This window comes from Lampetra planeri, chromosome 10, assembly GCF_965212315.1.
Source record: "Lampetra planeri chromosome 10, kcLamPlan1.2.h2, whole genome shotgun sequence".
NCBI classification, from domain to species: Eukaryota; Metazoa; Chordata; class Hyperoartia; order Petromyzontiformes; family Petromyzontidae; genus Lampetra; species Lampetra planeri.
In genome coordinates, this window is record NC_136116.1 from 3,207,233 (window position 1) to 3,235,109 (window position 27,877).

Sequence of the window (27,877 nt, forward strand, 5' to 3'; positions counted from 1 at the left end):
TGGTGTTGTTGGTGGTGTTGTTGGTGGTGTTGTTGGTGGTGGTGTTGTTGTTGGTGGTGTTGTTGGTGGTGTTGGTGTTGTTGGTGGTGTTGTTGGTGGTGGTGTTGTTGGTGGTGGTGTTGTTGGTGGTGGTGATACTGTGTTGGTGGTGGTGACACTGTTGTTGCTGGTGGTCTTGTTGGTGGTGGTGGTGGTGGTGACACTGTTGTTGTTGGTGGTGGTGACACTGTGTTGTTGTTGGTGTTGGTGGTGTTGTTGTTGGTGGTGTTGGTGTTGTTGGTGGTGTTGTTGGTGGTGGTGTTGGTGTTGTTGGTGGTGGTGTTGTTGGCGGTGGTGTTGTTGGTGGTGTTGGTGGTGGTGGTGTTGTTGGTGGTGGTGTTGTTGGTGGTGTTGTTGGTGGTGTTGTTGTTGGTGGTGGTGTTGTTGGTGGTGTTGTTGGTGTTGGTGGTGGTGTGGTTGGTGGTGTTGGTGTTGTTGGTGGTGGTGACACGTGTCGCGTCTCGCGCGCGCTTCCGGGGGGCGGGGCTAGCGAGCGAGCGAGCTGAGAGAGCGCGGCCCGGGCGAGCCGCGCAGCCTCCGCCGTTCCCAGCTCGGCAACATCTCAATCAGCCCTCTTAACCAGCACCACTTCGTCTCCTCAGCTCTCATCTCCGCTCTGAATCCTCCTCGTGGGAGCACCGCTGGACAGACGGAAGAGCGAGCGGCTGGACGTGGAGCAGGTGGAGGAGAAGGACTCTGTTGTACTGTACTACCCCACCCCCGCGTCGCGCACCTTTAAGCAATTTCGCAAACACCGGGGGAGGCTTTTGGTTCGTGGTTGTGGTCGGTGGTCGTGGCCCCATGCTTGTGTACGCATTGTTATCGACTCGTTATTGTGATTCGTGTACGCGTTTCGCTCTTCCGGGAGGAGTGGCCTTCATCCAGCAGTGGACAGTGCCTGTGTATGATGATGCTGTGTTAGTGTTGTGATTAGTGGCTGTTGTTGTTGCTGTTGACGATGGTGATGTGGTGAGGCAGACGAACACGGTAAACACGGCCCCGGCATGGGAACGTGGAGGCGCGACACGTGTCCGTCGGGCTGCCACGTAGCGATCGCTTTAACTCGGCACGTACGGCAGTGACAACAGTGTGTGTGTGGCGCCTTGTGATGAACGTATTTATTGTAGTTATCCGACGTTTCAGGCAGCAACCCTTAATGGCATAAATGTACAAGCCAGTGAAGAGGGTGGGTACGAGGTGCACACTGCACTTGCTTACTTACTACACCTGTTGGGGCCCAGATAATAATTACATTTTGAAACAATTTCTTTGACGACGGGTTTTTATATTGGCATGAATAAATATCTTATTATAGTAACTATTAAGGAACAGACAAACACTTCAATAATCACAAAATAGTGTGTGTCTTTACTATAGCCACCCTATGCTAGACAATACTGTCTTGTCAAGGAACACAAACTGCCGATGTGTGTTTGTGTTTACCCCTTAAAAGCTAAACAAACAACATTAAAGGATCTATGTCGACGATAATAGCTTCTGGGGTACAGGCGGAGCTCAGCCTGTGTGATGCGATGTCGTGGTGGATTGATGGATCGTGAATTCGTGACCGCCAGTCGAAACCGGTTCGATGTTTGTCCTTAAGCTAATTCTGCGGGTAAACATTGGTCCAGAAGGCATATAGGTGATGGACTAGAATATAATTTATGTCTACGTCGTGGAGGTGCGCACAGATATTGTAACGATTAATACTAAGTGTTGTTTTTAGCAAATCAAGTACGGAACGTGGTGTACTGTTATACGATTTAACACGGATGCTGCTGGGTATTTTAATGTGGTAATACATCTAACCATGTGTTGCGTGTGTCTTCTGTACGACGACGTACTGGTTACATTGTTTGATGACAGAATAATGCTGCAAGGGCTTCTTATTAACTCGCGAACACGATTGAATATTAATAACGCCTCGTGTCATTGCAGGTGTTTTGCATTTAGGTAACGCTCGCAAGAAAACGGCCGAGTGACACGGGACATCCATCATAATGGAACAGTAAGTCATCATCATCCGCCATGTTCAATCCGCTGCTGCATGGAGGCCTTCCCAAACCACCGCCTACGGTGTAACTATCCACCGAGCACCTGAAGACGAGTTTGTTTCATCTCTCTGTGACCGCCCCGGGCCCCGCGCTTTGGGGGCCCACGGGCCTCGACGTCACGGTGTCAGATGTCAGATGTAATACTTCTGGTTTAGTTTAAAGGCGTCGGGTGGCCCACACAGTGTGGTTTGCCCCGCCCCCCCTATAGATGGCCCTGATCGTATGTGCTCAATGTAAAAATTAAAACTACCAGGTCCGTGGCATAGCGATCGAGTGTGCAGGTGGTGTAACTGCACTGGGACTCGCTGGCTTTTGGGGCCCAGGCAGTGGGCTATGACGAAACGAGAAATTGGACGGGGGACCCAATTTCATTGCACCAAGGGCCCATTCCAACCATGCTATGCTACTACTGGTCTAGGGCTAGATTCCCATGTTGATGAATGTAAATTTTCGCCACTACATTTGGCGACATTGTTCCATTTCCACTACCAAAATTGGGGCAAATCGCTCGGGTCACCGGTTTCAGCCATTTGTAAATATAGCGCACTGTGCTCTGATTTTAGCACACTGTGTCGTTCTAATTTATTTTCCTGACCGCGGCTTATAATATTGGTGAGCGATGTCACAATTAGTCCTTGCATTGACTAGTCTCCTGAAATGTAGTCGCACAACTGCCATGGCCTTCACAATGTCGTCTGGCCTTCATCCAGCAGTGGACTGACAAAGGACTGTGAATTATTGCTAAAAACTGTCTCAGGCAATAGATTTAGGTTTCACCTACACACAGAGCATATCCTGCTGACGATTTCACCTGCGGTCACACTGATACGAGCCCATGAAGGAGGCCTCCTTCATTATATCTGTTTACAGAGAGGCACGTTGGTATAACTTTCAGATGGTGTCCATATCTTCAGTAAATTTTTATTTATTCACCGCAAGACCGACCATTGTACATATGTTGAACTTATTTCGTACCGTACTTAGCCAACTGTGATAATTGGAGGTGCGGGGGAAATACAACAAACTAAACACAAAATTTGTTTTAAATGTAGATTTAAAATGCATAGTTTCAGTGCCATCCTAATATTGGAAGGAAGAGCATTCCAAACAGTTTCAGAAACGCATATGAAAGCTCGGGATTAAGTAACCGTCTATGTTCGATGGTTAGCCAAAAGCCGCTGTGAAGATGACCGGAGTTTGCGTGATGGTTTATGCTCCATGACGAGATTGTGCCACCCTCGCCCCTTCTCTCCGCCTTGCCTCGTTGACCACAGGGGTTACTCGCGTGAGGCCTACGACAGGCACGTGCGTAGCCAGGACCGCTCGGTGGTGAACAAGGTGCAGCAGAAGTTCTGGAGGACGAAGCAAGTGCTCATCCGCGCCACGGGCAAGAAGGAGGATGCGCACGTGGTGGCCGGAGATGCGGCACTCGACTCCAAGCTCGGGGTCAGTCGCAGGGACGCGCCAAACTTGCCGCTGCACGAGCCACGTGGCAGGAACACTGCTGCCGCCACCACTCCTGCTACTGCTTTGGCTAGAAATTACATCCAGCCTGGCCTGTGTGTAGCTGGATCCATTATAATGCAGTGGCGAGTGATATCTGAACCAGTCTTTGATATCTGAATCGATCCCCTCCCACTTCACAAACCCGCACCGACAGCTCGGTGAAGTGTGGATAATTTTTGTGTGTGTTTAGTTTGCTGTCCTTCCCCCGCACCTCCGATTAGCACGGTTGGCTACGTACGGTGCTAAAGAAGTTCAACATCTATACAAACAACCCCTTTGGCCGATATGGCATAGGGAGGCCTTCAGTCGTAGATTGAGAATTCGTTGTAAAGTGTAATTTCTTTTTATGAAATGGTATTTTAAAAGTCAGTAAGTCATGGTTCTTACGGTAATACCAAGGTACCACTGTATACCCTTAGATTGCGTGAGTAGTTCTACCCTCGGATCACTTAAGTATCAACACTACAGGTGTATAAGTCGTGCGGTTACATTGGCTACATCGTTGGTAGTACAACAACATTAATTGTTGTCCTGTACTTTTATGTGTCCGTGTCTCTGTGCCCCCTATATTCGCCAACCAGCACTGATGAGAGTGATGAAGTATGGGCAAACAACCCCATGACAGACATGGAATGGCGAGGCTATCATCCAGCAGTGGATTGACAAAGGGTGATACTTGTACTTATGTACATGGCCTGATACATCCATATGTCTCAATGCAAGCCCTGCTTGTTCCCCCTCTCAGTGTGCAAAGTTATTGTGGCTAATGGTGGCTGTTCCGTATTTTATTAGCATTGATTTTTTCGATTATAGTGGGTGGGTCATGTTTACAACCTGGGCCACGTAAAAGAGTCCGCTGAAGTTTATAAAATAGGCACACACAGTTGTACATGTTCTCTCACGAGCGAGCACGCCTTGCTTGCCTGGAAACTTTGGCTGTCGCCAATTACATCCGGCTGGAGGTCTGAGCCACCCTTTCCCCCTGTGTTCATTTAGTTGACAAAATTAGCAACTAACATATTCATCAACAAAGTGTTTTTTTTACTTCAGTCAGCGATGCCTGAGTGGACAGAAATCGTTAAGCTTGACGACTGCCCACGGCCGCTGTCTGCCAAAGTGTGACTTGACGAGACGAAATTAACGACTGAATGAAGATGCAGGCTGCGATAAATTGAGTTAACGTTATCGGACTGAGAAACACTAAACATGGTAAGTTGCAATGTATGCGTGTAAAATTATTTACAATTGGGTGCGAGGAATTATAATCCCTTGAAACCAACATTTAATAATTGAGAGTGGGGTAATTGTTAGACTGCTTTAGTCGTTAGACTAAGATAATTATTTCGTGAAATCCACAGGCCTGACTACAATTCCGTGAGTAGTCATCGACTGGAGTATGACTGCTGCTAAAAGCAAAAAAAACGTGCTGCTTTGACACCGCTATAGGTTAAGTGGAGTGGCAGTTTGCATGACTGAATTCGGTTGTGCTTTCATTTTCAGGTCTTCCACTCCATACAGAGGACTTGCTTTGACCTCCTGAAGGTGGTGGAGCGCTACCAGAAGAGGCTGTGTGGTGAGTTGTTCACAGTGCGACACTTGGTGGCCTTTATAACTGACCAGGAGACATGTCTGTGTGGTGAAGTGTGATCGAACAATCTCCATGACCCGCATGGCCTGGGGAAGATGCCTTCATCCAGCATTGGTTTGACAAAGGGCTGTAAACTGCAACTACTTAGCAATACTACTCCTACTACTATGCCATTTGTAACCTTGCCTTTGCAGAGGAAGCAGCCGTGACATTGTTTGGCCCGTCCTACTAGATGTCTGTGCTCAAGGCGGGGTGTGTGTGTGTGTGGGGAGCGGTGGTGTAGCGGTTAGCATGCTGCGATATGAACCCGGGTGCCCGAGTTCGATTCGGTCACGGCCAACACCAGTGACGATTATCTGATATGGTCCAGGCGCCTCTCTTAGGTCGACTCAGCCTCAGATGAGTACCTGGTGCAATGTGTCAACATCGCCACTAGAGAGCCAAAGGTGGCCGGGCGTGGTGTTTGGCCACCCACCTCCTCGTGTGCCGTGCCGGCCTTTATAGGTGCTCGCTAACAGCACTTGCCCCAACAGTCTTTTCAGGCTATAAGGGGGATCTTTGTATGGTAATGCACGCACCACCTCCTGTGTGCCAGCTCTGTCCCAGGAGGAGAATGAGATGGGCCGATTCCTCAAGCAGCAGGGGAACCAGGACAAGACACGAGCCGGGAAGATCATGCACGCCACTGGAAAGAACCTCTGCTTCTCCTCCCAGCTGAGGTGGGCGACTGCCCGACCGCCTGTTATGTTTTATGACCACGGGAGACCAGGCTGTGTGGGTGTCTGTGCGCTTTGGCTCCTGCTTCAGTGCTGTGCACAGTTGCTTTGAAACATTAAAAAGGCTTTTGGTTGGAACCTTCAAGGTTTGGCTTGAAGTCACCGAGGGAAGATATATCTTGCCTTTCTCTCGGGGAAACATAAACACATGATCGCCGGTTGTTGTTGCCTTTTTAAACTGGTTTGGCAGACGGAAGTGCACGTCTTGCGTGAGCGTGCATGTGTTAGTATGGTTGTGTTGTGTCGACCCGGTCTCAATTAAGTATCTGGTGCGGTATGTAAGCTTCAGCACTTGGGAGACGAAGGCAGATGGGCACGGTGTTAGCGACATCATCCCCTCATGCTGCTCTGGACTTGATAGCATTTGCTTCAACAGTCTACATGGCTACAGGGGGGGATATTCGTGTGGCTGCGCGTGTGTGCGAGTGCGCAAACATGTTCAATCGCCACCATTGTCCACGTTCTGTCCACTGCTTGATGACCATTCAGTATTACAGATGACATTGTCATCTCTGATATGGCATCGTATGTTTCGCCTCAGGCTGAGCCTGCGCCACCCGCTGTCGCGGCTCTACCAGGACGTGCACACGTTCCGCTGCCGCGCCGTGGCCGACACGTGGCTCACGATGCAGCGCATGGAGGAGGCGCGCACCGAGTACCGCGGGGCGCTGCTCTGGATGAAGGATGTCTCGCAGGAGCTCGACCCCGACACCTACAAACAGCTCGAGAAGTTCCGGCAGGTGCGGCCTGCCCGTCTGCCCGCCTGGCTGGCAACCCGTTTGGATATCTGTGTCAATAAATAAAAAATGTCTGGTACAGTTGCAATTGGAAGAAAGCAAGTTAAAAACCTGGGGCCTGAGCATCCAACGGATTGCGCAGTTCCATATATTACGTAAACCAAGACTTTGTCCTCTCTCCGATTCCCTATGGATTTTACGTGAATGGAATTGCGTAAATTTCATGAACGTAGAGGCAGGCGGGACCACTCTTAATTAAGTCTTCCGTTATTCTCGTCCACATACGCGCACACACGCGCACTCTCACAAACCCACAAATACAGAGATCCCCCGTATAGCTTTAACAGACTGTTGGGGCAAGTGCTGTTAGCGAGGACCTATGGAGGCCAGCATGGCACACGAGGGGGTGGGTGGCCAGCACCATGCCCGACTGCATTTGTCTCCTTTGTGGCGATATTTAAACACTGCACTAGGTAGGTACTCATTTGAGGCTGAGTCGACCTAGGGGACGCCCAGTACCGGTTCAGATAATCGTCATGGGTGTTGGCCGTAAGCGGGAATTGAACTCGGGTCGCTGGGTTCGTAGCACAGCGCGCTAACCGCTACACCCCCCCCCCCCCCACAGATACATGCAGACGCACACACATGAACACTCACAAATATACACCCAAAACAAACACGTGTGCACAATCCCCTACAAATACTCCCCACACAAACATGATCTGTCACAAACAGATAAAGAAAAAGTTTCTCAATATAGCCTTTGAACAGACTGTTCACACGATAGATGTATAAATGCACAAAATCACACTCCTATCACTTTAAAAAACACGTATAATATAAAGATGCAACTTACCTCGGCCACAGCCAGCCTGACAACGCTCGGAGCGATGGCATCAAGGCATCCATGTTGCACAAGTCCTGCTATTACAACAACGGCAGCCATGTTGTGTATCAGAATTGTCTTCCTGGCAGCTGATTGGCTGGTGTTGCTGGAATGATGACATAATCCCTAGCAAACACTGATGCGTGCCCAGTTTTGCGATCTGGCTGGGATGCGCATAAAGACTCAGTTTGGGATGCCTATGTGATTCGCTGCCTGACAGATTTTAAACAAATTTTCAAGACCGAGGCTCCTGCTCAGAGTGGCTCAACTCGGCACCTCCTTGGATGATGGAGGGGATGATGGGTTTTGTCAACCCCCAATCAGGATTTTGAACTTGCGACCTTAAGATTACGTGCCGCTCGCTCTACTGCTGAGCTTTCAGGCTAAATAAAATTTTACAGTATGTGCATTCACTATAAACGTAGTCATTTGAGTGGGGTTCATGTGTAGTATGTGAGATAAATGTTCAGGTGAGCTGGCTTTCTTTTCCAGTCTCGGAGAAGATTTGTCTTTTTTTTTTAAACCACAGTCCCCTGTGTCGGACAAAGTTTTGGAGTTTGCGATGTCGTTCGGACAAATGACCACGAGGCAAGGCACTGTCACTTTAATGATGTTTAACTGTACAAGAAAAGCATATTACAACATAGCACACAGTGCCAACCAAAACATTTAAAAATCCACGTCTCTTCCTCCCTTTGTGTCGGACACGTAGCCATATTCAGGACTATAATTATGATGATCTAACTGGTTTATTTATACTGTACGTGTTTAACGTTAATCAGAATCAAACAGAGTCCAATTTAAATGTACAGCACACTGTAAAATCCAGATTTACCTGAATATTTTTAGGTTTCAAATAACTGTCGTTTATCATTGAATCACTTGTTTTGCCACAAATTTATCTTCCAAATTGCGGAATCACCATCACATTATGAGATGAAGATATTTACATTTCAAGTGTATCTCACCAGACGTTTGAGAATGGCCTTTGGAAGGTGACATCAGATAATTACTTCTGAGGTCTTTTCAGTCGCCACTTATCTACGCGAGAGGGTGCGGTCCTTCTCACATGCCGTGCTGTAGGGACGCTGGTCATAGGGTAATGACACTGAAAAATAGAAAATATTTAGATTTCTTTTTTGTCTTCATGTTTTTTATTCAGTCAACAGAATACAGATCAAGACCATAAAATCACGATGTTTCATTATCCTGGTTCGTCACTAGCAGCTGAAAACCTGTATTCGAACCTAGGGTCTCATCAGTGCCCGCTACGTGCTCCGACACAGTGATTAGCCTATTGAGCCACCTAGCCACCTCAGATTAGTCTTGTTTTGAAGCTGCTATTATCTCGCGGGTGACGGGAGCAAAACGGGCACCATTGACGCGCAAAACGTTGAGGAGCCACCTTCCGACCGATCGTGACCACGCTCAAAGCCCTCGGAGGTGAACTCCTCTTGTGCGCGCTCTCCCCCTCTTGCAGGTGCAGGGGGAGGTGCGAGCGAGCAAGATGCGCTTCGACAAGCTCACCAATGACGTGTGCCAGAAGGTGGACCTGCTGGGGGCGAGCCGCTGTAACCTGCTCTCCTCAACGCTCACCGCCTACCAGGTGAGGAGCGGCTGCCAATGCGCTTCAGCCCTGGTGCCATGGTCGGGTAGTGCGGCTCGTAGCCGTGGAAATCTGCATAGTTGATGCCCCCCCTCCCCCCCCCCCGACTTAAAGTAAATGCAACTTTGTATTTTGCCAGTTAAGGCCCACTGAGCTATATAGCTCTTTTTCAGAAGCGTCAGGTTTCTAAAGCTCAGCAGTAGAGCGAGCGGAAAGCCGGAGGACGCGGAGACAAATCCACTCGACTCACGGGTAAAACATGCAATAAACAGCAGGCGTTAGGGTCGGAATCGAACTCACGACCTCCTGTATACCAGGCGAGGTATTTAACATCTCGCCACCGCGGCGCCCATGTATTCAGATTGCCGGTGACTAAATCGCTTGGAATGCTGCCGAGCTCATCAGATCTCGGAAGCTAGGCAGGGTTGAGCCAAGATCATAGTGCTGGGACGGGGCGACCCACCGTGCCTAAGACAGCCGGTTGCCACAGGGCTGCTGTTGAGCTACTTAGTCAGCAGAGGGGGCAGTGCAATAAAATTCACTGTTGTCATGCTACCAACGTCTATGCTCCGCGCCAGCACTGACCAAATGCATGGTGTATGTATGTATGTTGAACTTCTTTTGCATCGTACGTAGCTACCCCTAACCCTGCTAACTGGAGGTGCGGGGGAAGAACAGCAAACTAAACGCAAAAGGCAGTTCGGAAGAAACGAGTTTTCAATGTAATTTTTTAAAATTAGAATTATAGTTAGAGATATCCCCAACCTGCATGGTATTGATAGGCCCATAATCTTGTAGTGGATTGATAAAGGGCTGTACAATTGGCATGCGAGTCAGTTGTGGCCGCTACATTAAGAGGGGATGTTACTTGAAAGCCAAATTGTCTGCTCCTCGTGGGGCTGATGGGGATGTTAGTGGTGTCTTTTCTCCCTGTGTCTGCCCCTTGCCCTCCCTTCTATTAACTTGCTCACTAGGGACCACGGCTATTTAAGATTCTCTCCCTCCCTTGTACAGACACGCGGTTGTGGGGGAGTGGTAGTGTTCCAGTTCGACTCCCGCTCATGGCCAACATCGGTGACATTTATCTGAACCAGTCCTGGGCCTCCTCTAGGATGATTCAGCCTCAAATGAGTACTTAGTGCGACGTGTAAACATCGCCACTAGCAAAACAAAAGTGGCTGGGCACGGTGCTGGCGACACATTCCCCCCCACCCCCCCTTGTATGTCGTGCCGGCGTTTATAGGTGCTCGCTTAACAGCATTTGCCCCAACGGTCTGTTAGGGTATACTGGGGATCTTGCACAGAAAAGCGCATGTGAATTTCCACACACTGTCAAACACCGCTCCTTATAGACACATACGCTTAGAGAAGTATTTATACGTACGCATGAGCAAGAGCCAAAATGTGCACCCACACACATATATGCACGCTAACATCGTCTGCGTTAAAAGGTTTAGGAATTTTTTTTTTGAGTCTGCATTGCATGTGTGCACACGACAAAAAAACAAGTTAGGAAAAATGATTGCATACTCATGGATTATGTATGGCCTCCCTTCACACGTTTGTCATGGAAATATTTAATTAGCCTGACGAAAACACAAATAGCCACTTGGCTTTGATTTCTGGCTCCACTTTTTGACAATAACCCTTTGATCAATGATGCCGGTTTTCAATAAGGTAAGTCTTCTATAGCAACACAACGTTATACTATAGCCTCATTCCTATTGGACCATCTTAAGGAGAGTTATCATCTCCTCGCTATTGCCCCGGCCCTGCCTCCCCCCCCTCCACTCATTACGGACGGACAAAGCTAATGCATAAACACTTTGAACCTTCGTTTTAAAGCGTAAAGATTATAATATCGCTGGCGCCGTGAGAGACTTGGATCCTGAGGCAGAGTGGACAGTGAGTTTGATGTAATCATCCGTGAGCCCTGGGACTGTGGAGGTGCTGAAGCGATTTGCTTTGTGATGGTTTCATTGTGGGGACAAAGGGAAGGTTCAATTTGCAGAGACTCCCTCCTCTCCCGAGGGAGTCTCTGTGAGGCTACAGGCAGGTCGAGCCTCGATATCCCACGGTCAGCGTGCCAAAAGCAATCCATTGCGTTTTTCTTTTGCCCTCTGACTATGATCACGGAAAAAAGATGAATGGGGTTTTGGTGATGAAATGGGCTTGCATGCAAGTGCCAGGCGGATTGTTACATTGAAGGATCTTCAGAGATGGAGACGGCTTAGGGAGGACCTTCATCCAGCAGTGGATTTACCATGGCTCATTGATGATGATTTTGTTTAGTGACTTAATGTTAATATGTAAGAGCCACTTAGACAAGGGTTTTTTGGATTGGGGTTAGGGGGCATAGGGTAGAATTGCACTCGCTTAAATAGGCCTTAACTCTCATTGACTGACTCATGATGACAAACAGGGTGCCGTTTGTGCAGTGATATGGTTACACTTGTTGCGCTTGTACACAAGCTCCAGTCGGCCAGATCGCCTTGGATGACGCTTGATAGACTGGTATCTGACTTAGGCCGATTTGGCTCACTGATTTGGCACTGTGCTGGTTTGTGCACTACCACGACTGCATGTCACTGCGGAAGCAGCCCAATGCACAGTTGTCCACACTGCAGATCAGCTGCCCCTTAACAGCGGCAGTTGGCAGGGAGAGTGAAAAGGCTGATTGATCCCCATGTGATGTGCCAATCAATTGGTCGAGCCATTTGAATATCGACCAGTGATGGCAAATGCAAGAAGTAGATTATAGCAAGAGGTTATTTTTTTTTATTAACATGCATAAAGACATCAATGTCCGCTCATGCTGGACGTTTTATTTTCGGTTTAACGTTGTTTGCTTTGATACCTCCTGCTTCTCAGAGTGCACTTCTGCAGTTCTGGGAGAAGACGGCCTCCATGATGTCTGCAGTACAAGACTGCTTCAAGGGATACCAGCCGTACGAGTTCACCACCCTCAAGGTGCCAACCCGGCATGCCGACAATGGCGTAACCCTTGCTGCGAGCTCCTAATGCAGTTCCTAAAACCCATACACCGACACGAGGGATATTAAACCCAGCTTTGTAAAGAAGTACGGAAAAAATCATGCGTAGGCACGCATCATGGAATGCTTCCCTACATGCACTTGGCTTCACAAGTATTTTATTAACAGTGTGGAATCTGATGGGTAGATATCAGAGACAATGCATTTGCATTTTTTTGAAGGGTAGCTGTCAGGGGAGAAACAGCTGATGGTGGCATTGCCTGAGAGGGCATATCTAGCCAGAGCTGTTACGGCAAGATGTGTCTTTATAGCATTTATTTGTGTCTCCCACCTTTGGGTAACCGTTTGATGAGTTGCCCAGATTTCATGAGTTTTCAGTTTCATTTATTTGGAATAACCCTGTGAGCCATTTCGGCTCTTGATTCGGGTGCAACCGCACCAAACAATAAAATTACAAGATACATTTAAAATTTACTCTACGCAAATTGAAAACATCCCCTACAAAAACAATTAAATCTTCCAGAAAAAGCACCATTTGTTTATGCTGCATAAAACAATGTGCAAAAAAATCCCATTTTGATGTTAGATCACAATTACAATCATAATACAATATAGATTACAATTTTAAGTATAACTCTATACTACGTAAAAAATCGGGCTAAACTAAACCTTTCTAGAAATTACTAAAATAATGCTATAAAAACACTGTAACAGTGATCATAAGAAATGTGATTGAGGGTAAGTCGCCCATAAAAGCACTATTCAGGCTTATGCCTGCCTAGCTTCTGAGATTCTGATTAGATTGGGCACACTCTGGGTAATTTTGTCGTCAGGTTTTAAACAAAGTCCTGCTGCTAACACTGCTACTACTACACCTGCCTACTGCTGACGTGTGGTGGCTGTTCATTTGTCTGTCTGCAGAGCTTGCAGGACCCAATGAAGAAGTTGTCTGAGAATCCGACAGACGAAGATGCGGACAAGAGGGAGGACAAGGAGGGCGATGGCCAGGACATTGACACGTATGTTTGACCAAGAGACGCTCCCCTGACACACACACACGAGTGTTGAGTTGGGGGGCACAACCGGTCACTGAAATGACGGACCGTCACCGGCGGCCGAGTCGGTGGTGACCGCTGCTCATCGCACCCATCGGCACGCCTGCTCACGTGAAGTTGATTGGATGTATGTTGAAGTTATTTCGCACCATACGTGGCCAACCGTGCTAATTGGAGGTGCGGGATTGTTTCGAATCCCCAGTGGTTGTAGTTACGTTTTCCCGTGGAGTTTCAGAACAGTGCTGCATAATGAATGCCCACTATTGCCATAGCCTGAATCCATTGGTATTGTTTACACGTTGGAATTTGTTTGCCGTATTTGCTGTTGGTATTTCAACGCAGGTCTCCTCTAAAGGATAGACTGTTGGTTTCAATGGGCTTTAACCCAGGCTCTATCCAAATGCAAAATTAAAAAAGCCCCAATATTAAAACAATATTACTGGTCAATACTTAACATGGGTGGATGGGTGGCACCGTGGTTAACAACACTACACTATGAGCCCAGTGACACGAGTATGATTCCCGGCTATGCCTCACTTGATTGGCTAGCGATGTCTGAACCAATCCTGGGCCACCCCCACCGTCACCAACACGTATTGACCAGCACGGTGAGGTATGGTCAAACAACCTCCATGTCTAACACATTGTGGGGAAGCCTTCGTCCAGCAGTGGATTGACAAAGTCGTATAATTATCCTTAATAACTGCAGTTTTCTCGACTTGGTGAGGAGGGATTGATTCGCAACTGGATCCTACTTTAGTAAAGAAAAATAATAGGAGATGCAGTTGGTATAAGGAAAAAAACAAACACGCAAATCTGGCAACATTTTTGTTATTGGACTTTTAACAAAGCTTGTTGTGTTTTGACTTCCCGTATGTGCTAGCGTGGCCCGTCTTGCAACAACAAAGATAACACTATGGTGACGAATGCGTTATAAATGTTGCGGCTCAGTGTCTGCCTAGCAGTGCAACCCGAGCTTCTGTGACCATAAAATGTAACTTCTAATTTTACCAGGTAAGGCCCACTGACCTCTATATAGCTCTTCTTCAGAAGCAACTTGGCCACAAATGATAGCCCAATGCAAGTGGCTTCTCACGTGAAAATGTATAGCAGCCAAATACTCTAAATGCATGTTTCTAAGTGTAGAGGGAAAATCCAGAGGATCCGGAGAAAAATCCACGCGACTACGGGGAGAGAGACATGCAAACCCCAAATATACAAGCGTCATGGTCAGGATCAAACCCACAACCCCTAGTATACCAGGCGAGGTATTTAACATCTCGCCATCGTGACACCCCTCTGTTTGCTGTCACCCCCCCCTCCCGCCAGGTTGGTTTCTCTCGACGAGGGAGGTCTTGCCGAAAGTGCCAGTGGCCAAGGTAACGCCTGAATACGTTCAACGGATTCGCCGGGCAGGTCTTTTTTTTAGGGTCGGTGCGTCACAGCGGCCTGTGCCTGCCTAACGAGGCACGCTTGGATTTGTCTCGCTCCGGAATATAAACTGTAAAATGGGCAAATCGCCCCGGAAAACGCCCGGTCTTGTCAGATCACGGGAGCATAAGCCAGGGTTGAGTTTGGATAGCGTTTGGATGGGTGACCACCAAGCACCAAACTTTTCTACTGTTCGCTGTTGAGGTGCTGCGTTGTCAACAGAGGTCAGTGTGGCAAATGTATTGTTATTGTGTACTCTGCTGCGATGTCTAATTGCGTCACCTTCAACCCACGCTGGTCAGTGTGGTAAATTATGGTCAAATAAAGTATGGCGTGGGGAAGCCTTCATTCAGAGGTGGATTGACGAGGGCTGTATATGAGCATTTAGATGGACCCGGCAAGCCTACAAAGCAGCCATTGCGACCATGATGCACTCGGGCTTAGTTCGTAGCACAATCTTTGCTGGCAATCGTCACCGCAATAGTTACCGAACCGTATTCTATTATAAATAAAATGTAATAAAATATTTAATTATGTTTTATTTTTATTATTTTATTATTTCCCTTCTACGTGACTTTACCAAAAGAACCAAGAAGATGAATCCCTGCAGTCACGAAAGCTTTAAATCGAAAAATAAAATGTAGTTACCCCAAATATGAACAAATCTGACCACTGCTTTCCCCAAGTGGGCAACTGGGATCCCAACTCCCACTCAGATCATAGGGGTCACATGACATACCTGAGGTTGTGCACGCTTTATAGATCATTCATGGTTTTCGTCAAAACAAAGTTTTCAATTTATCTTGTTTTTCACTGGCTGGATAGAACTCTGTCTCTCTTGGTCACGGTGTAGTTCTTCGTAGCGAACGTGTTTCTGTAATCATTGCCCCTTAAAATGTCCTGAGTCTATTGTGAGCTTTAGGGAGCATCCCTAAGGGGGAAGGCCTCGCTGCGGTGTTGATGTTGATATGGCTGATGGTGGTGTTTCCTCGTGTAGAAGAGGGTGGATACTCGGGCATGACTTCGGAGCAGATGGGACATGCCAATGCAGGTATGAAAGAGAATGGGAAAATATCAAATGTGTAAAATTTTGTTGTGTTTTTTGGCATGTGAAGGTACACTGAATTGTTTTTTGATTACTGTAGCCTTGCATATTTATTTAATGTTTACAATTTTTATCTCCGTACCGTTTATCTTTTCTCTAGTGTCTTGGGATGCTTTTTGTTTTGTAATATTTTTGCACGATATAAATTCATCTTAGTCTGGTTATACTGGGTGTTGTTCAGCACGATGTCTGACGCTTCGCACCTCGTGCTGGGAGCTTCTTCAATTCCTGTTCCTTCAGCTCACACTGAACAACATGATGGCACAATCTGAAAACACATGCTATTATACAGCACAACCGCGGAAACCTACAGTCGTATTAAAATTGTAATTGCTAATTTTACAATAAAATTACAATGTTTCAAAACACAAGAATTGAAACCTCTCTCGCATATGAAGGCTCAAGGATTATTACGTTTTTTTTATAAAAAAAAAACTAAACTTATAAAATGGCAAGCGTTGGAGCGTTTTGGTGATAACGTTGTGCTTGCAGTGCTGCTGGCCGAGCTGGGCAACAGTGACATGCTGGGTGAGTGCAGTGGGCACCGTCCGGCGCCCTGTAGTATTAGCACCCCCGTAGAATCCTTCGCCACTCTCGGCCAGTAGGTGCTGCAACCGTTCCACCGCCGCCTCTTTGAAGCCATCCCTAGGAAGCCAGAGGGGGTCCCGCTCCGCCTCTGGTTCCCGGGAATCGCACCTCTCCCTTGCATTCTACACGCTGTGCACATGAAACGAGCTCCTGGGAGCGTTTGCTCTAAGCCTGTGTAGTCAGGTTGCAGGCAAATGTCAGAGGTGCTCCCACCTCAATATAACTCATTTGATGGATCACAATTTATAGTCCCTTCATGGGGGTTGTTTAACCGTACCTGACCATGCTGTCGGTGCGGGCTGGTGAAGGGGGGGTGGTTGCGGCCAGGACCAGTTCAGCTATCCCTCGCCACTGATGTTAGCCGTGACTGAAATAAAACTCGAGGTTACCGGGTTCGTAGCGCAGCACGCTAAGCGCTGTGCCAGGATGACCTTTAGGGATTAGTATTTCCGAAAACAAAGTGGCAATTATATTTGTTTATTTCAAAAGCTTGTTTGAAACTAGAACACGTCATCCTCTGATGCCGGTTTTGTTAATTTTGACATTTATAATCTCATGACTCATTCAAAGGATGTCTTGTAAACACCGTGGGGCAGTCTGGGAGGTGGAGGAGGAGGTGGTACATGAATGGCCCCACGCATGCACCTTGTGGATTCTTGTGTGCACAGTTCCATGCAACCTCTTAGATCAGAGCAACGCTCTCATCATCTCCTCTCTCATCGCCTTTTTTTTGTTCTTCCAAAATTCCGCTTTAAAAAGTGTTATTTGCATTTGTATAAAAGGCGTTTGATTTATTATTTGTTGTGCAAATGATTATATTTCTTTACAACATGATAATTTATGCTTCATTAAGCCGTTGGGGGCACTGACACCTCTACAGCTCAGTAGCTGATGATTAGAAAATGTGTGGCTCTAAAATAATCACGGTGAGTAAGCTCACTTTATTAATGAGTAACCAAGCATCAATTACATGTAACAATAGTCCGCAATTGGCAACAGCCACAAATGTTAATGTGCAAGCTCTGGGGGAGGGGAATTGATTTTAAACCGCGTTGGCCCGACGTGGCGCAATGCCTGCACTTTCAACCATTGCTGCTGCTGGCGTCTCGGCTCCGTTGTCCGCAACCTGTCGTGGAGTCCTTGCTGGCTCTTGCTCTGAATTTCCAAATTTGTCATCCCTCCTTTGCAGATTTTGGTTGTTGTTGGAAATCCACGCCGAAGTTTCCTTCGATGGGGCAAATCCTCACAGCCATAGCTTTGGCCATTTTGTCAGGATGTGATGCTGTAACAACATTAATGCTGTTTAAATTATCCTGGAAAAACTTACAGTCTCAAAACTCGTGTTCAAAAGGGTTCTGCATTTGGATATTAGGTCAGTTCCGTTTTAAGAAGTGTTATACTTCTTGTGGGATGAAATTAGAGTACATTGAGGAAACCCACTTACAATACGAGGAGTTAGCACTCTCAATGTTGCGTGTTGATAAATCAACAGCCGATTTGTTGTACACTCCTGCAATGTGCCTCCTGCCCATCCTCAGTGCTGTCTTTGTGTCTTGGTTTTTGCTGGATGTGAAAACCTCACTGAGCGACTAGACAATGCTTTTGGGTCATTTAACGGGGGGCCCTCTTTGAGTTTGAGTGGGCAACCGGCGTGTTAATTTGATGGTGGCCTAGCGGCGATATTAACGCGGCAGTTCCCCCTCTTGAGTGTGACAGCCACTCACGCCTTAATGTGATTGGTCAGAAAGAATGGTTGTCTGCACTCGAGCGGCGCCTGTGACCAGAATGTCAGCCGCCAACATTAGGCCCTGCTGGGTAATGCGATAACATTTCATCAACATCTATCTCCGATATAAAAATACAGAAAGGAAAAAAAAACATAATCGAATAAAAGAAATCAAAAAGGGCTTTTTTACGTTATCGACTTGAAATGTTATTTCGTGCCAACCTTGGCTTTTGAAAGATTTTTTTCCTTTTTCTATTCCCTTCTCAAGAGTAATTTTTAGTGTACAGAATGGCGCTTTATATAAAGGGTCTCTACTGCAGTCTGCAGATCTGTCAGCGGCATTGTCCCTGCCGGCATTCCGAGCCGGGCGTTTGGCACGGCTGCATGCTAATGAGTCTGCGCCCAGCAGGGGAGCGCCCAGCTCCAGGATTAGGGCTTGCCGAGCGCCGGGTTTGTGGCACCTGGAAAGGGGCCCGGCAGGAGCGGCGATTGTGGCGGTGGCGGGCACGGGGGACGCGCGTGATGGATGGAGATGCGACGCCTCGGTCTGTAACAGAGATGCAGCAGCTTCGGCGAGGATTAGCGTCTCTCTCCGCCGGGGATGAAGGCAGATTTAATGCCGACACTGCATTAAATTTGCATTTTTTCATTACTTTTATCTGATGATTCCTCTGGCAGTGGGGTTTTCTTAAGCCTTTTAAATAAAAGTTCAAAACCCCTTGATATTTGTCCAAAAAAATATGAGCTTCTGAGCTATTGTCGCGACCGTGAGATGTGCTCGCCAAGTTGGCCCAAAAAAAAAACGGCCCTCGCTTTCGCCATCTTTCTCCGCGTTCGTTCGATCGTTGGTCGACCCTCCCTAAGCTCGCCGTGCGCCGTGCGACAGATTTGCTGGCGGAGCTGGGAGAAGTGGCGGAGGGCGAGGACGGCGAGAAGGACGACCTGGCGCTGCTCAACGAGATCATGAATGCCCCGTCCGACGCCGACTTCGGCTCGGCATGGCAGGCCGTGTTTGGGGGCGAGCTGTCCCAGTGGCCCATGCCGTCGCCTGCCGAGCCGCCCCAAAGCGGTGACGGCGACGACGGCTGCGGTGGCGGCGGTGGTGGCGATAACCTGATGTCGTTGGCGCCCGGCCTGCCAGGCCAGGTCACTGGCACGGCTGGCTTGACCTCTCTCCTCCCGGCTCAAACGATGGACCCATCAGGCGCCGGCGGGGGTTTCCTGCCATCGGAGCTCCTCGACATGAACTACAGCCGCTCTGTCTCTGGTGGGTTTGCTCACCCCCCTTGCCCTTGTGCGTTCCCGTGCTGGTCAGTAATGCAGCGCGTGGTCTCGTGGCAGTTGAGCTGTGTTCCTTCAATGGTGTGGAGTAATGAGAGGAGTTGATTTTTCAGGCACGTGGGTGTACGTTAGCAAGAAAGTAGGGAATACATAAATAAAGACGAGGGTGTGTCTCATAATTGACAATTAGAAATTACATCAATTTAGCCGGTGGTTCTTCTGGATTATTTTTTTACAGCAACGTTTGTTCAAGCATCTTGGACCATTTACTGGACACACGAAACCAGTTTTAACTTCTATAAGTATCCTCAGCAGTGTGTGGGCTGTAGATCAAATGCTGCCAGGTGTTCAGGTGATATTGGCAAGAGCCCTCAATGAACATGTTGGGGCCATTCGGTGCAACTGGGAACAGTTGAGTGTAAGGTAACCTCCATGCTCTCCCTTCGCTCGTAATGTCCTGCTTTGCCAGTGATGTACAAGCAGAAGCTGTGAACAATTAACCACTCTTACCACTGACAAATACTCATGAATTGACTTGGTGTACCGGAGTAGTAGTAGTAGCAGGCATCCTGGGTGTGACAAACTCATATGGTGTCAACTATAAAGCACTGTTGATTAAGCCAAGTGAAAGCCACCTCAACCATCTTTCCCGAGTCGTGGCGTGAGAACCTCCGTACGGAGTGTGGTGTAGCCTGGTGAAGAGATGCCAGTGGGGTCAGACGAGAAGGAGGGAGCTTGTGCCATGGACCTTTCTCTTGTATGTATGTATGTATGTTGAACTTCTTTCGCACCGTACGTAGCCAACCATGCTAATCGGAGGTGCGGGGGAAGGACAACAAACTAAACACAAAAAGTAGTTGTAAATAAATGTTCTCTTCGGCGGACAACTCACCGTTGACAAACACCGTGTCCCGCTGCTGTGGTGCGACGCGTGCAGGGGCAGGCTGGGACGCGCTGCGACACGAGCAAATGGGCCCTGGCACCGAACTCAACGTTCCTCTCGCACCACCGGCGGCCCCACCGGGGCACCCGCAGCCAAAAAAAGGTGCCGCTACCTTCAAGGCCTACCCCAGCACCGGCACCTGAGCCTTGATTATTGTACTGGTTTATACAGGAAAGCCTCGCTGAGTCTCGTGACTTTTTTTTCCTTTCTTTTTTTGAGGAGAGTCCTGACCAATGATTCTGCAGTCGGAGTCGCTGGTTGCTCTGTGTAATTCTAATTGAGTAAATTGTTGGTAGTTTGATTAACTTGAAAAATGTGTACCACAGCAAGAGGGTGCAATGGCCTACTCTTGTGACTGACGCCACGGGATCTTTCGCATCCACTGTGAAGTAGACGGCGCGGAGTATTTTTACAGTTTACGCACGCACCGCAGCAATAACCAGGGCGGCCGTTGGATTCGAACCGTGAACCTCTGCAACAAACGGCGACTGGGCTCTACCGCTCGTCGGTGTCACCGGCCCGTGCCTTCCTTGGCACCTGCCGCTTGCCCAGAACTTTTGGGGGAAATGTGATTGTGCATGATCCGAATAGGATGAAATGTCACTTTGGGTAAACACGCACACACACACTTGGCTTCTATGGGCACACGTGTGTGTACGACGCGCAAACGCACGCAATCCTGTGCGCGTGCGCGTACTCACTCACTTCCACGCATTCCCCATCAGTGCAGCATCCATGAAAAGGAACCCATGTTGGGAATAGTTTTGTATTATTGTAACATCAAAAGACAATTGGAAAATATTGCTCTGGAAATCACTGCCATTATGGCATACTTTACATTTGCAAACAGAGCATAAAAGATCTCATTACAGACTTAGTGCGCAACTGCGGGGCGCTTGGCTGGGCCGTGGCAGCCACTTGGTTCCTCAGGTGCTCGGAACAGCAACGTTTACAACGAATAACGACTGAATTATGATTCTTTAACGATTGGGAAACAGCGCCCTTCCCTCTGTGCCTCCACAGATGCATTATGGACCTCTAATGCAGCCCATATGTAATTGCGTGTACTCCTGGGGGTTCTGTGGGCAGATTTGATTTATTTTACAGAGTAATTTAATAATTATTTTCTGCCCTTTGTCAATCTACTGCTAGATGAAGGCCTCCCCACACCGTGTCAGTCATCGGGGTTGTTAGACGACATGCGACACCACGTTGCTTTCGTGCGAGTTGATGAAGGGGAGGCCCAGGATCGGTGCACATTTCACTCACCACCAATGTTAGCCATGGCTGGGAATTGAACAAAAATCTCCAGTGCGTTAACCATTGTGCCACCGCTGCACCCTTATTCGCAAGTTTTTTCTCTCCATTTTTGGTTTAATACTTACATCTTCAATGTGAGAGTTTTGCCAAGTCCGTTTCAAGCCGGGGATCTTAAGCGTTGGCCGTGTTCGCGGAGCGTCGGGGATGCTGAAGCGTTACTCACGTGTCGCTGCAATAACGGCGCGGGGCTCTTTAACGAGGCGGCGAGACAAATGAAAGTGCTCCGGGGGCGATCGCGTCGCCAGACAAGCAAGTGTGCTTGCATGTACGCACACGCGTGTGCATGCACGCACGCGCGAAGGAACCGCTAGACGAGCACGCTCCCAGCGGACGCGGATGCTTGTCGTTCTCAACAGAGAATGGCGCAGGGGGATTGTGCGGCAAATGGAAAAGTGAACCCCTTGTGTGCACACTCGTGCATCCTAGGATGCTGCAGTTGGCGAGATGTTAACTAGCTCCCTAGGTATACAGGAGGTCGTGGGTTGAATCCTGACCCTGATGCCTGCTGTATCTTTGGAGTTTGCATGTCTCTCTCCGCGTGGTCGCGCGGATTTTTCTCCGGGTGCTCTGGTTTTTCCCTTAACATTTTTTTAACTTGCATTTCGAGTATTTGGCTACTATAAATTTCCACGTGACAAATCCACTTCCTTGAGCTATCATTTGTGGCCAGGTCGCTTCTGAAAAAGAGCTTATAGAGCTCAGTGGGCCTTACCTGGTAAAATAGTTTAAATAGTTCAAATCAGACGTCTCAATAACAAGCAGGAACAGCATGGTGTGAGCCAGTGGTCTGGCTCGGGATTTGTGCCCTTTGCGTTTGTGCCCTTGCGTTTCAGGAAAATAATATTGCACGTCGTTGCGTTACACACGTGCAACTTTGCGTAGTAATAAGCCCGGCCTGCGCCCGTGGTGGCGTGTTTGCTCCCCTCCCCGTGCCAAGCCGCGACGTGAGCTTCTCCAACTCGGATTATCCTGCCCCTTTCACGTCCTTGCAGATGTGGATCATTTAACTTCCTGTCCCGGTGGGGAAGGGGTGTGGGAAAATGACACTTGAACACGAAGCCTACTCTGTTGGCAACAGTTGTGGTGGCCAGGCCCAACACATTAATATCGCGTTATAGGCATTAATGTCGCGTTATATACGTTTCATGAACTGGAACATGTTGTGCCCTCCCAGCAGCGCGCAGAGCGGTGCGCAAGCCGCTTATGCGGCTGGTGTGATCGTGTTCCCTGTGTTCATCGTACGTATGTTTGTTAATTATTTTTTCCTCTGCTTGGCGCTGATTCGTAAAATGTCCAAATCCAGCACCTACCTACCTACCTGGATGTTTTTTTTTATCTGGACTCATTTAAAACACGCCCAGCCGCCGATGCATTAGCCTGGCTGTCGAGAGAAAGTGGGCCAGCCAAGGCTGTGGTGCGCCCATAATAAGGCACTTATTTCAATGAAACCACGATGGGTCTGTTTTTACTGCTGAATTTCTCCTAAAAACTAAAAAAACACATTAAGAGAAATAATAATCCTGGACGATTTCGCATTTAGCGAAATGTGAAGTCTGCTTGTGGCGGTGTGTGTGGTGGTGTGTGTGTGGTGGTGTGTATGTGGTGGTGTGTGTGCGTGTGGCAGTGCGTGTGTGATGGTGTGTGTGTTTATGGGGAGTGGTAGTGTGGCGGTTTGCGCGCTGCGCTACGAACCTGACAAACAGAGTTTGATTCCCACTTACGGCCAACATCGGTGACGATTTTCTGAACCTGTCCTGGGCCTCCCATAGGTCGACTCAGCCTCAAATGAGTACCTGGTGTGATGTGTAAAAACATTGTCACTCGGGAGACAAAGGCGTGGTGCTGACCACCTACCCCCTCGTGTGCCGTTCTGGCCTTCATAGGTGCTCGCTAACAGCACTTGCCCCAACAGTTTGTTCAGGCTATACGGGGGATCTTGGTCTTTGTCTTCATACGTGTGGCGGTGTGTGTGTGTGGCGGTCTGTGTGTGTGTGATGGGGGGTGTGTGTGTAGTGGTGTGTGTGGCGGTCTGTGTGTGTGTGTGCATTACGCACGCTCCTCGGCACACTGAGGAATGGAAACGTGGCGTGGGGGAATTGAGCGATGCCCACCGTGCAGTGCCGAGATAAAATTACAGCCGCTGTGGGAGGATGGAGTGGGCGCCTGACTGTCCTTGACGCGGGAGGAGGCTCAAGTGTAATGTGTTATCAGAAGGAAAAGCAGCATTGAGTGTTTTTCTGCCGCGCGGTTTGTTAAAATAGAAATTAATAACACAACCATTTTTTTACGCGCTTTTCATGCCGGGGCTTAGGTGTGCCGCCCGACGCTGGCCGCTTTTATGCGAGAGCTGCGTTTTGGCATGCAAACTGGCGTGCTCATTTTAACACGAAAGATTCCAACGAGTTCAATGGAAATCTTACTCTTTGGTGCTTTCGGTAAAGTCATGTAGGTAGAAATAGAATAAAATAAATCTTAATTCCCCGCAGCTGACGAGAAACTCAACATTTTAAAAGAGCCGCGTTCTCCCAACCCTTACACACACATGGCCGGCGCTATGACTGTGTGACCCCGTTGTGTTTGTGTGTGACCCCACTGTGCGCGTGTGACCCAGGTGAGAAGCCTGCGGCGCGAGACATGTCGGCCTGGTTCAGCCTCTTCGCCGACCTCGACCCCCTCGGGAACCCCGATGCCGTGGGGCGCACGGACTCAGACCACGAGCTGCTCAACGCCTAAATCTTCCTGTTGCCAAAACCCCCGCTCCCTCCCTCCTTTTCCCTCTCCGCCGTTGTGGGGGGTGGCTGGGGGTGGAGACGGAAGGGCGGAGGGGAGCAACCGCAGACTATGCCGCCGTCTCCTCCTTCGGGGAGAGCCTCATTGTGACCTCTGGGACCGCAGTGCGGTGCTCATCTCACCGTGGTTACTCGGAGGGCGAGAGTTTGCGGTTGTGGGGGACCATAGATTGAGTTCTCGCGGCCGTTGAGGGGGCCGGGTGCCGTTATTGTCCTGGGATCTGTTGGGGTCAAAGATTCAAGTCGGTTTTGGTTGTGTTTATATTTTATTGGACCAACTATATTGTAGCGTACGGTGCCTTTAGTTTTTCGACTTGGTCCCACGACGGAATGTGATGATCATCTTCTAGAGGTAGAGGATTGCGTGTAAGCCAGAGCACTTGCTTCTGAAGGTCGCGATCACTGGTTAACCTAAACGCTCCTTGGTGTTCACACTACTGTTTTATAACACTGCACGTTGCTTTCAGAATGATGCACACCGAGTGGCAACGACACCACCACCCTTTTAACGGTGCCTGAACCGGGCAGTTTTAGATAAGGACATTTAGGAACTTTATTACAAGCAGATGGGTGATATTTGGGGTTGTTTTTTTGAGGGTCTCAATCGGAACTTCTGATGGGACCTCCGGCCACTGTATTTTATTGGTTATATTTTAATTGTTGCTTCTTTGGCAACTCAAATAAGAAAGGCACCGAGTTGCTGTTTCGTTCATCATCTGTATTTGTGCATCACTCCTGGGGCCTTCTCGGCCCAAGGCTCCCGAAGGCCGCAGGTTTTCGCTGACGTTGAAGGCGCAGCGTCTCATCGTAAATCGCACCGCTCTCTTGTGTTGCAGAGATTACTTGTGCGCAGAACAGCGACATCCCCTCTCGGCGTGTTTTGCTCATTATGCCAAAGTGTTCATTTGAAGTGAGATGTGTTCGTTATTTGCGACGCTGCTGCTGCGGTGTAATGCTTGGCACGCTGGACTTGCAATCCAGAGGTCGCCGGTTCAATCTCCCGGCACGGCAGTTGACACAATGGTGCAGTTTTTAGAATCGCCCACCGCCTCTGTCCACCCAGCAGTATCAATGGGTGAACTGTTTTAAGACAATCGGCGGGTCGCGTTCGGTGGGGCAAAGTGTGGGTACTCCCACTTTTTTTTTAGACGTCTGACCAGCGTTAAACGACAGGCCAGATACCGTACCCTCTGGAGGGGCTCTCTAAAGCTCCCCCTGGTGTCGGCCCTTCCGCCAGCAGTGGCGTGAGCGAGCACTTGCAGGGCTGCGCCTACATCCTAATTCGTAGGAGTGGATTCTACTTGCCGGTTCTTCATCGCAATCATAATAGCCTATCACCTGGATAAATAACGGTTGTACTTCCATTCAAGTACTTGTTAGAAATGTTGCGGTTATACAATGGTCGAGGAAGTGTAATTATTTTAACTCTGTATGCATTATTTGGGTGTCACCGTGAGCCCGCTATACACTGTAACCTAAGTCGGATTTTAGTTTTGCTTAAAATTCCACGATGGAAGGGCTTTTGCTATTTTTACAACTGGAAAATGTCACTTTGCATTTTACATATGGGCGTTCGGGTGATACTCTTAAAGTTAAAACCTCAAGTAAAGGGACGTCTTGACAACTCTCAATTGGGGGGGGGGGGGTGTGGGGGACATGGGAGCGGGAGGGGGGCTGCGTTCAGTGACGCGACCTTCACTTTTTTTACCGAACGTTCCGCGTGTCTCCCGCGCACGTGCCATTTAATTTAAATACCTCCCGACGCGGTTTGTTCTTCCCCCCCCGTATTGTGGAACGAAAATAATAATAATGATAATAATTCCGTGGCCTTAGGAGAGAGGAAAAAAAAACAAAGCATGTCTCTTTTTTTTTTAACGAACCTCCCCTCTGAGTTTCATGTGCGCACGATGCCAGCCCTAGTTCTTGTGCCAAGCGATGCGTTGGGCACAGTGGCTGTTTGCCTACCACATCGCTGCCGTCCGTGCCGACAGCTCGTCCTTCTCGCTACTCCGTGTTTCGTTGTCTTGGAGATGCTCGTCGAATAAAGTGCTTGGAATGGGTGTGTGTCAAGATTTTGTTTCATTCTGTTCCTGATCGTTGCGTGGTGCCCGGAGCATTTAGGCTTAGCGCAATTTGGAAGAACCACACTTCTTGAAGCGTCGTTCTGTTCTCCGCCATTCAGATGTGCCAGTGGTAAAAAGTTCCATTTCATGGTTTTGTCTTAAGCATGAGTTTTCAGTGGTCCACATAACACAACGAGGTTGCGTTTTTGCGTGTTGCGTGATGTCATCGTGTTACATGCACAGAGGTGGATGGGTCACAAGCACCTCCGATTAGCACGATTGGCTACGTACGGTGCGAAATAAGTTTAACATACATCGTCACAACTTGTAATCACGTGAGCACTAATCTACCTCTGGTCTCTTGTTTCATTCATCTCTCTTTCGCCTCGCGAATCTGTGTCTTTAGGCCTAAGCGAGCCATAGCTTGGCAGCCCATAGCTTTGGCGGATCCACTGCAAGAGCCTTCTTGAGCCAGATGTGGCCCCATCACGGTCAGTTGGAAGAACCTTGGTCCAAAGCATGGCATGATGGTGCCGTCAATAAATAATAATTTGGTTATTCCATCTTAATTGAGTTGTGAGATATTGATGTAATGCATTTACGGGTATGACGCCTTCCTGGTTTATTGGTAAAGAATCACATACCCGTACATTTTAGTCAAAACGTCATTAGCGAAATGCCGTTATTGACCTTTGCAATGCAAAAATATTTCTCAAACGAAGATCAGAAACTCATTTCTGTATTTGGAAATGTAAGATTGCAATAATTTAGTGCGAGTTGAAGTTAGTATTTTAGTTTTTTCTGTCCAAATGTCCTGTTTGGCTTTTATATTGATCAGGTGTTTGGCTTTTTGCTTAGTCGACCGCTAATGGGGACATGGTGCAGATGACGTTAGGCCCATGCCTGGATATTGATTGGGGCTGTGGTTCACGTTGGGGCGTAGTGTGGGCTTGTGCGTGTGGGGAGCGGTGGTGTAGTGGTTAGCGTGCTGCGCTACGAACTTGTCGGCCAGAGTTTGATTCCTGTTCGCTGCTGACACAAGTGACGATTATATGAACCGGTCCTGTGCCTCCCCTAGGTCGACTCGGCCTCAAATGAGTACCTAGTGCGGTGTGCAGTAAACAACCACGAGGGAGACAAAAGCGGCCGGGCGTGGTTCTGGCCACCCACCCTCTCGTGTGCCATTCCAACCTTCATAGGTGCCCGCTAACAGCACTTGCCCCAACAGTCTGTTAAAGCTATACGGGGGGGATCTTTGTCTTTGTGCTCAATTTATCCCAAGCGCGTTGCGGCGCGGCGGGAGATTTCATGCTTTTTTATCCTGCAATAAATAGACACGGCAGGAGGAAAAGGACCGAGAGCCGCCTCCTGATCTCACGGTGGCTTTAGTC

The 27,877-nt window shown here is 48.5% G+C and overlaps 1 protein-coding gene across 4 annotated transcripts; it reads left to right on the forward strand.

Moving 5' to 3' along the window:
• The first annotated feature begins 523 nt into the window (after window positions 1-523).
• On the forward strand, window positions 524-26,483 carry ICA1 (islet cell autoantigen 1). Of its 4 annotated transcripts, none has more exons than XM_078597943.1 (15): window positions 524-745; window positions 1,978-2,047; window positions 3,368-3,539; window positions 5,100-5,172; window positions 5,783-5,906; window positions 6,505-6,703; window positions 9,067-9,192; window positions 12,064-12,162; window positions 13,107-13,204; window positions 14,570-14,619; window positions 15,669-15,722; window positions 16,269-16,304; window positions 18,977-19,357; window positions 20,309-20,416; window positions 24,246-26,483. In XM_078597943.1, exons 2-15 carry the CDS (start codon window positions 2,040-2,042, stop codon window positions 24,365-24,367), a joined length of 1,650 nt encoding a protein of 549 aa, XP_078454069.1. In that variant the 5' UTR covers window positions 524-745; window positions 1,978-2,039; the 3' UTR covers window positions 24,368-26,483. The 4 variants fall into 4 exon arrangements, with proteins under 4 accessions (XP_078454069.1, XP_078454068.1, XP_078454067.1 ...); XM_078597942.1 differs by having other exon boundaries at window positions 524-740; XM_078597941.1 differs by having other exon boundaries at window positions 524-719.
• Window positions 26,484-27,877: the final 1,394 nt, after the last annotated feature.